The following is a 10,538-nucleotide window of genomic DNA, read 5'->3' on the forward strand; positions in this document are numbered from 1 at the left end:
TTCTTGTTAATGGAAGAGCATTTTTGTTAATTGTTACGAAGAAGTATAAGCTAAACATCTCACTCACAAAATTTATGCATGAAACTGAGGTGATTTCACGTGTTATCTTTTGGAGTGCTTCAATCGTATAACCTACATCTTCATTTAGGTTTTCTCCATGGGCAAAAATTCTTTACAGTGTCAGGGCTAAGACCAAGAATGGCACGTGTTTGCAACATTAAAACGATCCCACCTCACCTCGTAACAGTTTAGAATCATTTGCTTGCTTCAGCTAGAGCAATATCAAGTCTTACACTAGTTTAATGGTGGCATACCCATGCCTAGTGGATACATATACATGAAACAACCTGTGAAAACAGTAAGGGGACGACTAAGAACAGAAGGAAAGCATACAAAGAAGGTTGTGGTTCCAGCACCCGCACTCTCTTATTGCAAGATAAAGGGGCATAGCATCATGAGCAATCAGCCTTTGTTTTTATGAGCAGATTGACTGCTCATGATGTTATATCGTTTCATTAAGCTTCGGCGTGCTAGAAAGGAGCTTCATCTCATCGAAATCCTCCACCAATTGCTGGTGCCCAAAAATCAGTTCCATTTTCACTACCAACGTGTAGAGTGCAAGAAACAGGCACAAGACACAGCCCTCTACTCCTCAGGTCCTTCGGCTCATCCTCTACCTTCTGTTAGATACATAAATACCAAAAACATTACAATCATATCATATAGAACCTAGGGAGAATTAACAATAAACTCATGCCTGATAACGAAGACAACCCAAACATAACATATGTAAATAGATGCCAATTCGCATGCATGCACAAACGTGGACACAACACACACAACAAGTCCTCTTGGATACTACAATTTTGCAAACATCATAAATGTTACGTGTGACTCAACCAAGAGGCAGGTTTACTGAATAGGGTTGGTAAACAAGCTGAATGAACTGAACATTATGCGTTCAAGCTTAGTTCATTTTTATGATGTGCCGACCCAAGCCTGAGCTCATGACTTTAATGAGCCGAGTTCAAGCTTGCTAATTTTAGAAAAAGTACACTATTCAAAAATTAAAAGTAATAGGATTTGGATTCTAGGTCTATTGAGCCAAACTTAAGCTGACCTGCTAAAATACATTGTCTCAAAACTAGAGGCAATAGAATCCAAACTTTAAAATAATTGCTTGCAAGCTGAACATACTTCATCTGTTTATTTTGCACTACATTATTTGTTGCAAAATTATCTAAAATATTTATGCCACTATTTAATAAACTTGTATGAGCCAAACACCTGTTATTTGTATTCGACTTGCCCAGCCTGTTTTATGAGTTTTCACGAGCTCTTTACAAGGCGAACCATGAGTGTTTTATTCTGTTTACCTGACCTACTAACATGCTTGCTTTTTGTGTATATTTACGCTCGTGTGCAAGTTGTTAGTTTTGGACTTTATGCAATAAAACTAGCTAGATGTTGAATACTGCGAAGGAGTTACCTTTTGTTGAAAGGAACCAAAGTTTACTAAAAGGCTTCATTGATCAAGGGGAGGGTGGTGTATGTTCCCCCCCAATGATTCACTGAATCCCACGTCTATGTTCGGGGCTTTGAATGAGCACCACGTATACAAGCACATGGGGCTCGTATTCCTGTGTATGTTGACATAACTTTGCATCAGACTCTGGTGTTGTTGCAAAGACTTAAGTACCCTTTTTTGCTATTCTTCTCATAAAGTGATGGTTTAAAAAAATGACAAAAATGCCCTTCATTCAAAAAAGAAAAAACAAACAGTTCAAAAAAAGGACAAACATATCCTCCATCTAGAAAGTCGAGGATGATGTTGACTCTTCAAAGTCTTCTTCTTCTTTATCGGTTCAAAAAAAGGACAAACATGTCCTCCATCCAGAAAGTCGAGGATGATGTTGACTCTTCAAAGTCTTCTTCTTTCTCCGTAAAACACTGTAAAACCCTCTCTCTCTCTCTAGAGAAGAAATCAAGAGAGACAAAGAGTTCTCCCTGGAGAAGGCCATGAACATCAACCCTCTCACTCTCTCTCTCTTCTCTCACTACTTCTGTGCACATCCAACAGACGATCCTACATTACTCCATCAAACACCGACTGACATGCACACTGACTGTAGCATCGTTCAACTTGAAGAGTTGATATGTATAGGAGAATACAAAGATGTTTCTCGGATTCATTGGAACCTGTTATTTCTTTTTCAATGTGCAGTTGGCTCTTATCATTTTCAGTTGCTTTTTAGATTGTACTTTCAATTCTAGTGTATTTTAAATCTATTGATTTGTATGTAATCGGAGCTCATTTCGATCTGAATTTTTTACTGCAACTTCATGCATATGTCTTCATGCTTTCCATAAAAAATTAGATCATTCTGAGTTTGTTTGACCCACTTTAAAAATCGAGGTTCAAAACCTGTTATTTTGCATAGTCAGGATTTTAGCAGAATCAAGACAAACTTGCGGGAGTGATTTCTCCCTAACCAGGGATGATCTTTCCAATTCGTAAAAAGGGTTGTTTTTTAAATTGAATCTAGTTTGTTCATACCAAATTTCAGCAATTTCTATGGTGTTTTCATACCAGTTTTGGGTCAAAAACTACAACCCTATCACCCTGTGTCATTTTAACGGCTACAAATCGCTATAGCCATCACGCGTAAATCGCTATTTGAATCAAGAGCAACTTGTCGGGGGCGTATCTCCCTAACCGGAGATCGGATTTCAAATCCGTAAAAAGCGGTGTCTTTTTTATTGAGTCTAGTTTATTCTTGTCAATTTTCAGAAATTTTTATGGTCATTTCATACCTATTTTTGGTCGAAAACCAAGACCCTGTCACACTCTATGTCGTTTGAGTTACTCATATTTTTAGTTCATTTTGTAAGAGTCATATCTCCCAAATGAGAGATCATTTTTCAAATCTGTAAAAAGTAATTTTTTGCTTTATTTGTCTAGTTTATATCTGAAATTTTTTATAACTTTATATATTTATTTGATATTTCAAATATATAAAAAACCATAACTATTTTGTTTAATCAAGGTTAAATAAGATTAATCTGTAACCAGTCCTGGATTTTAACAAATTTAAAATATCAAATATGTATAAACAATTATAAAAAATTTCAGATATAAACTAGACACATAAAAAAAGAAAACCCTTTTTACAGATTTAGAAAATGATATTTCATTGGGAAGATATGACTCTCACAAAATGAACTAAAAATATATGCAACTTAAATAAGGCAGAATTATATGGGTCTGGTTTTTAATCAAAATGGGAAAACAAATGACCATAAAAATTGCTGAAAATTGACAATAATAAACTAGACTCAATAAGAAAGACACCGCTTTTTACGGATTTGAAATCTGATCTTCGGTTAGAAAGATACGTACCCGACAAGTTGGTTTTGATTCAAATAGCGATTTACGCGTGACAGCTATAGCGATTTGTAGTGTTAATCGCTATAGCCATCACGCGTAAATCACTATTTGAATCAAGATCAACTTGTTAGGGGCGTATCTCTCTAATCGGAGATTGGATTTCAAATCCGTAAATAGCAGTGTCTTTCTTATTGATTCTAGTTTATTCCTGACAATTTTCAGCAATTTTTATGGTCATTTCATACCTATTTTTGGTCGAAAACCAAGACCCTATCACACTCTATATCATTTGAGTTACTCATGTTTTTAGTTTATTTTGTAAAAGTCATATCTCCCCAACGAGAGATCATTTTTCAAATCTGTAAAAAAAGTTTTTTTGCTTTATTTGTCTAGTTTATATCTGGAAATTTTTATAACTTTATATATTTATTTAATATTTCAAATATATAAAAAACTGAAACCATTTTGTTTAATCATGGTTAAATAAGATTAATTTGTAACCAGTCCTAAATTTTAACAAATTTAAAATATCAAATATGTATAAACAGTTATAAAAATTTCCAGATATAAATTAGACACATAAAAAAAGAAAACCCTTTTTACAGATTTGGAAATGATATTTCATTGGGGAGATATGACTCTCACAAAATGAACTAAAAATATGTGTAACTTAAATAATACAGAATAATAGGGGTCTGGTTTTTAATCAAAATGAGAAAACAAATTACCACAAAAAATGCTAAAAATTGATAGGAATAAACTAGACTCAATAAGAAAGACACTGTTTTTTACGGATTTGAAATCCGATCTTCGGTTAGGGAGATATTCTCCCGACAAGTTGGTCCTAATTCAGGTAGCGATTTACGCCGTAAATCGCACAGCGATTTACTGAAAATACTATAAGTCACAATAGCGATTTACACATAATGATTTACTGAACAACACCACAAATCACTTTAGTGACTCATGAAATACACTACAAATCGCTATATGTAGTGTTATTCAGTAAGCCGTCACACGTAAATCGCTATTTGAATCAAGACCAACTTGTCGGGGGCGTATCTCCCTAATCAGAGATCGAATTTTTGATCCGTAAAAAATGACATCTTTGTTATTGAGTTTAGTTTATTTATGTCAATTTTCACAAATTTTTATGGTCATTTTGTACCTGTTTTTGGTCAATAACCAAGACCCTGTCACACTCTATATCGTTTGAGTTACTCAGGTTTTTTGTTCATTTTGCAAGAGTCATATCTCCCCAACGGAAGATCATTTTTCAAATCTGTAAAAAGGGTTTTCTTTCTTTACTTGACTAGCTTATATTTGGAAATTTTTATAACTTTATAAACTCATTTGATATTTCAAATATGTTAAAAACCGGAACTGGTTACAGAATTTCAGGTTCTGTAACAGGTTCTTTTCCTGAAATTGAACGGTAACTTTCAGAAGTCACCATCTTCAAACAAAAAAAAAAATAGAAAAATCGTGAGAAAGGGTGTTACAAAAACCTTTAGCAAGAAACAACCGAAGGAAACATAAGCACCATGATTAAACAAAACACTTTATTGCGCCGGGGGAAGCCCCCAAACCCCCCTCATGTAAGGGCAAAATCTCTGAATCAGGCTCCACAACTCATCAAGTTGAACCATGCTACAGTCAGTGTGCAGGGCAGTCGATGCTTGATGGAGCAATGTAGGATTGTCTGCTAGATGTGCATAGAAGTAGAAAGAGAAGGGAGAGAGAGAGGGTTGATGTTGATGGCCTTCTCCAGGGGGGATTCCTTTCTCAGATAATCCTGCAATGCATCAAGTTGAATGATGCTACCCATGCTGGGAAGAGCCCCCATACCCCCCTCCTGTAAGGGCAAAAACTATGTTACTCACGTTGGGACGAACTAGCCCCCAAACCCCCCTCCTGTAAGGGAAAAAACTCTGAATCAGGCTCCACATCTCATCAAATTGAATGATGCTACCCATGCTGGGAAGAGCCCCCAAACCCCCCTCCTGTAAGGGCAAAAACTATGCTACCCACGCTGGGAGTAACCCCCAAACCCCCCTCCTGTAATAGCGAATACTCTGAATCAGGTTTCACAACTCATCAAGTTGAATGATGCTACCCACACTGGGAGGAGCCCTCAGACCCCCCTTCTGTAAGGGTAAAAACTCCAAATCAGGCTCCACAACTCTTCATGTTGAATGATGCTACCCACGCTAGGAGGAGCCCCCAGACCTCTCTCCTGTAAGGATAAAAACTCTGAATCAGGATCCACAACTCATTTAGTTGAATGATGCTACCCATGTTGGGAGGAGCCCCCAAACCCTCCTCGTGTAAGGGTAAAAACTCTGAATCAGGCTCTACAACAGTCAATGTGCAGGTCAGTCGGTGCTTGATGGAGCAATGTAGGATCTTCTGCTGGATGTGCACAAAAGCAGAAAGAGAAGGGAGAGAGAGAGTGAGAGGGTTGATGTTCATGGCCTCTTCCAGGGGAGATTTCTTTCTCGAATAATCTTACAGTGCAGAGACTGAGTCTTAAATAATCATCTTCGGGGCACTTAAGTCTTTACAACCACTCATTTTCTAGAATCACCATTTTTTTTGGCACCAATGGAGGAGAGGGTACTTAAGTCTTTGCAATCGCATCAAACTCCAACGCTATTTAATGTTGACAAACATGGGGATACGAGACACACATGCTTACATACGTGGTGCTCTTTGAGCCCCCCGAACATGAGATGTAGCTAACTGCCCTGTTCGGGGGGGGGGGGGGGGGGGACATATAACCAAGAGGCAGGTTTACTGAATAGGGTTGGTAAACAAGCTGAATGAACTGAACATTATGCGTTCAAGCTTAGTTCATTTTTATGATGTGCCGACCCAAGCCTGAGCTCATGACTTTAATGAGCCGAGTTCAAGCTTGCTAATTTTAGAAAAAGTACACTATTCAAAAATTAAAAGTAATAGGATTTGGATTCTAGGTCTATTGAGCCAAACTTAAGCTGACCTGCTAAAATACATTGTCTCAAAACTAGAGGCAATAGAATCTAAACTTTAAAATAATTGCTTGCAAGCTGAACATACTTCATCTGTTTATTTTGCACTACATTATTTGTTGCAAAATTATCTAAAATATTTATGCCACTATTTAATAAACTTGTATGAGCCAAACACCTGTTATTTGTATTCGACTTGCCCAGCCTGTTTTATGAGTTTGCACGAGCTCTTTACAAGGCGAACCATGAGTGTTTTATTCTGTTTACCTGACCTACTAACAGGCTTGCTTTTTGTGTATATTTACGCCCGTGTGCAAGTTGTTAGTTTTGGACTTTATGCAATAAAACTAGCTAGATGTTGAATACTGCGAAGGAGTTACCTTTTGTTGAAAGGAACCAAAGTTTACTAAAAGGCATCATTGATCAAGAGAATGTCAAAATGCAATCCAGTTGGTGGTGGTAGTTCAGATTTTCTTTTCATGAGGAAGTATCAGGAATAACTAGAATTTGGGTCTGGGGAGGTAGTTTCGTACCTGCTCTGATGTGGCTCTTCTCTTCAAGCATGATTCGTTCAGTAACTGTGTGAAAAGGAAAGAGAACAAAAAATATAAAAAAAAAAAATTAGTACAAGTTACACCTTTTTTTCGGTTATGAAATGATTCAGTGCTGATATTTGTATATATTCACACCCATGCTTTTCAATTTTAACAGAACAATCAAAGGCTGTAAAGCTCAGCACACTGCTCAATACATCATATATGTGAAAGAGTTGCAAATAAAATAATAGTCTTTGCACTCGATCCAATAAAGCTCACCTGTCCTGGGTCTTCTGGGAATTTGCAACCTCCCCTCTCACCTTGTACCTGACGCACCCAAAAAAAAAATCATCGCTCTCATATTGTGGTCATTTCTTAACCAACTGTTTAGGTGTTGTAACTTACAGACTGTGTCAAACTTCCTGAGGCACTACCCATGTACGGAGAGCTCAGAGCCTGCAAACGATAAGGAGAATATATAAGCTTGACTGTGCTAACTTCAAGAACTAAAGATGACCATGGAATTGTTTTTCACTTTTTATGCGTGTTCTTTGTTTGTTTTTGTATGAGTGAGAGAGAGAGAGATTCTTGGTTTTGTTTGTAAGTTGAAAAAGAAGGGTAGGGAGGCATCACCGCGATTTGACCCTGAAGGAATCTGATATACCCAATAGTTTCTAGCAACACAGACGCCGTGTCAGTCTGCAAAAGAAGCCGCCCATCTCTCATAAGACCCCAACAACAGAATAGGTTAAAAACTGAGCCATGAAAGAAAAAAAAGTAAAAACAGAAAGCAAAAAAAAAAAAAAATTTAATAGTTATTTATTTGTTAGCACAGAGGCAACTATTCTTTTGCCTTTTTACTAAAGTAATTAATGTAGTGATTAACATTATGAAATTTCATTGTTGGTTGAGCTCGAAAAGTTTGCTTTCCTTCCTTTCAATCACTTTTTCTTTCTTTTGGAATTAACCCTATTCGTGGATTCAGGACCGAGATCGGCTAGGTTGAGAAATGGAACTTCCACTAGCTGTTCACAGGGGCTAGTCACACATGGCTAGGTGGGTTAGTTTAAGCCATTCAAGCTGAAGGATATCAAGAGTTCCAGAATCTTCGATTGTACATCTCTTGCCGCAAGGCTATAGCAGCTGACTCCCTGCTGGGCGAGACGGGTGGTGTTGGGGTTTTACACCGTCGGGCATTGCAACCATAACATGGCAAGACTTTTCAGCGAGACAAGTCTCCAATCCCCGAACGGTTTTTCCGCTTAATAAAAGAAAAAATAATCCAGCTATCTTATTCGACCACCGCATCCAACGTGCTCGGGGGGAGAACATATAACCTGCCCCCTAAATTTACTGCTTGAGCTAATACCTTTCCAAAGGGGGAAACAAGTTGGTGTAGTGCTGTTATTCTATCACCCAATTTCTCCTTTCTAACCTGCAAAACACAAGAAAATATGGTAAAGAGACTCCATTTTTGGTGTTTCCGCTTTATTTTCACTTTGAAATACTCTGATCAGATGGAAATTCTGACCTTGAATGTAGACTCTCCTTGACCGGTGGCCTGAACCTTAGCTTTCTTTGGTGCTGCACCTGTTGCTGAGCTGTTGCACTGATTTAAAAAGAAAAGAGAAAATGAAATCATTTATAAAGAGAAGTAATGATAATCACTGATTGAGATGCATGATACCTCCTATTAGCTTCCTTAAAAAAAGATGATACTTTCCTATTAGTCTGCCAAAAGATATGTATATCTACCCTTTCTCTTTTGCTGATCAATATGTGGTATGTCAATAAATCTCACAATAAATAGTCAAATTAATATATACCATCGATAGATAAGAAGCAAGCAATTGATATTTTGTCCTTTTCTTTGTTTCTGAGCTTCCTACTATAGAACGATAATATGCATGAAATTCGATTTTTCAGCAGTGAATAAGCCCCAAAACTAAGCCTACTTTATCAATCTCAATGAGTTCAATTTGTAATTCTGCAAGCCAAAATTTAAAGTTTTTATTTACTTCCTTTTTCACTTTTTGTTTCATTAAAATGGTATTCAAAAGATTTAGCAATTACCTCCTGTAAGCGATCTGATGGGTGGTGTTGCTTCTCTGGCTTGCCATTGGAGAAATCAAGAAGCTTACTGCTATAGCTTGTGATACAAGAGCTAGGTGAAGAGACAAAGTGATTCATCCGTGGCCATGTTATTCTTGTTGTCTGAAGTTCTTCATTATGGTGTTGTTGAGAATCATTAAGATGAGAAGAGTCAACACGACCAGCATCAAGCTGCTCCTGCTTCACTTGCGTCATGTAGTGTGCAATAGAGGAGGGAATCATCATCTGGTCTTCCCAATTCTCCATTTTTTTCACTTGGCCATTTACATAGCTAGCTCTCTCATTTTCACCCACCAGCCCCCCTCTGAAAAAAGCCATAAAAATTAGATACTTCAATTCAAAAAATTAGAACCTCATATGCACATATATTTAATACAATAAAAAATAATTCACTTCAAAATTTTTGAATAAAGATAAGATGTTAGTCAAAGCAAATCAATTCAAGTCATAAATCAACAAAAAAAGCACCTAGCTATGAGAGAGAGAGAGAGAGAGAGAGAGATTACAATAGTAAATAAAAAAGAAGAAGAGTTAAACTAATTTAATTTAAGTCAGAAAGCAACAAAAACAAACACCCACGAGAGAGAGAGATTACAGCAGTAATTGGCTCCAAGAGTCTGGAAAATCTTGGCTTTCATTCCATGGTGAGTTAACATGAAGTGAAGATGGAGGTAGGTATGGATGGATCAAGGAGGTGGAGAAAGTGTGGTTAGGTGGCAAAGTATTTGGTGATGATGGTGATTGGGGAGGATTTAGAAGTGGAGGAGGTCGGATGCTGTTGGGGTTCCACCAAGTGAGGTTGCCGGCCATCATCTGTTGCACCGGCGAGGTCTGCAACATCCCACGGTTCATGATGCCCTTAGCTCGAGAGGGTTTTCCGGCGGCCTGAATCTGGTTGGTGTGGTTGGTTGGTGGTTTCTCTTTCTTCCTTTTTCTTGCTTCTCTTTTGGATGGATGGGATGAGGCTTCTAATGGACTCGTTGGAATGTTTTATTGTTGTTATTATTGTTTTTTGTTCGCAACCTTTTTCGGTACAAAATATTATCGTTTTTTAACTATGAATTTTCTATTTTTTACTCTCTCTCTCTCTCTCTCTCTCTCTCTCTCTCTCTTTGTCTCGTGCTTTTGCTTTATCACAAAGTAGGGGCAGGAAAGGTGGTGACAGTGTTCCCGGACGAAAAGGAAATTTTGGGTTTCTAATCAAGCTTAAGCGAAGGCTTAGGGTTAGCATTAGGTGTTCACTGGTTTTCAGGCGGACCGGATCAAGTTTAAGACTCGGGACATAAAACCAACTCGGGTTTTCTTTCTCTTCTTTGAGAGACTGATATATAGAAAGTAGGGCACCTTTGTTGCAGTCTTACTCAGGGATACTGCAATTTATTCCTTTGTCGTCTTCCCCCATTCTCTGTCACAGGCATATGCCATTTTAGACATGTGTCCTTGGTGACACGAGCGGACACATGTGGACGTGCTGGTTCAAACGACACCGACAGGTACATGCCATTACTTTAA

General features: G+C 37.7%; 1 protein-coding gene across 2 annotated transcripts; it reads right to left on the reverse strand.

Annotated features, from left to right (window-relative positions):
• Window positions 1-240: 240 nt before the first annotated feature.
• On the reverse strand, window positions 241-9,981 carry LOC149830188 (transcription factor bHLH68-like). 2 transcript variants are annotated; one of them, XM_090016370.1, is made up of 9 exons: window positions 9,622-9,981; window positions 8,988-9,330; window positions 8,446-8,523; window positions 8,284-8,349; window positions 7,548-7,613; window positions 7,320-7,370; window positions 7,194-7,241; window positions 6,912-6,956; window positions 241-680 (listed from the first exon to the last, which is right to left on the reverse strand). In XM_090016370.1, exons 1-9 carry the CDS (start codon window positions 9,876-9,878, stop codon window positions 549-551), a joined length of 1,086 nt encoding a protein of 361 aa, XP_089872496.1. In that variant the 5' UTR covers window positions 9,879-9,981; the 3' UTR covers window positions 241-548. The 2 variants fall into 2 exon arrangements, with proteins under 2 accessions (XP_089872496.1, XP_089872497.1); XM_090016371.1 differs by lacking the exon at window positions 7,548-7,613 and having other exon boundaries at window positions 9,622-9,967.
• Between the last annotated feature and the right edge of the window lie 557 nt (window positions 9,982-10,538).

This window comes from Nuphar pumila, chromosome 8, assembly GCF_984573655.1.
Source record: "Nuphar pumila chromosome 8, dmNupPumi1.hap1.1, whole genome shotgun sequence".
NCBI classification, from domain to species: Eukaryota; Viridiplantae; Streptophyta; class Magnoliopsida; order Nymphaeales; family Nymphaeaceae; genus Nuphar; species Nuphar pumila.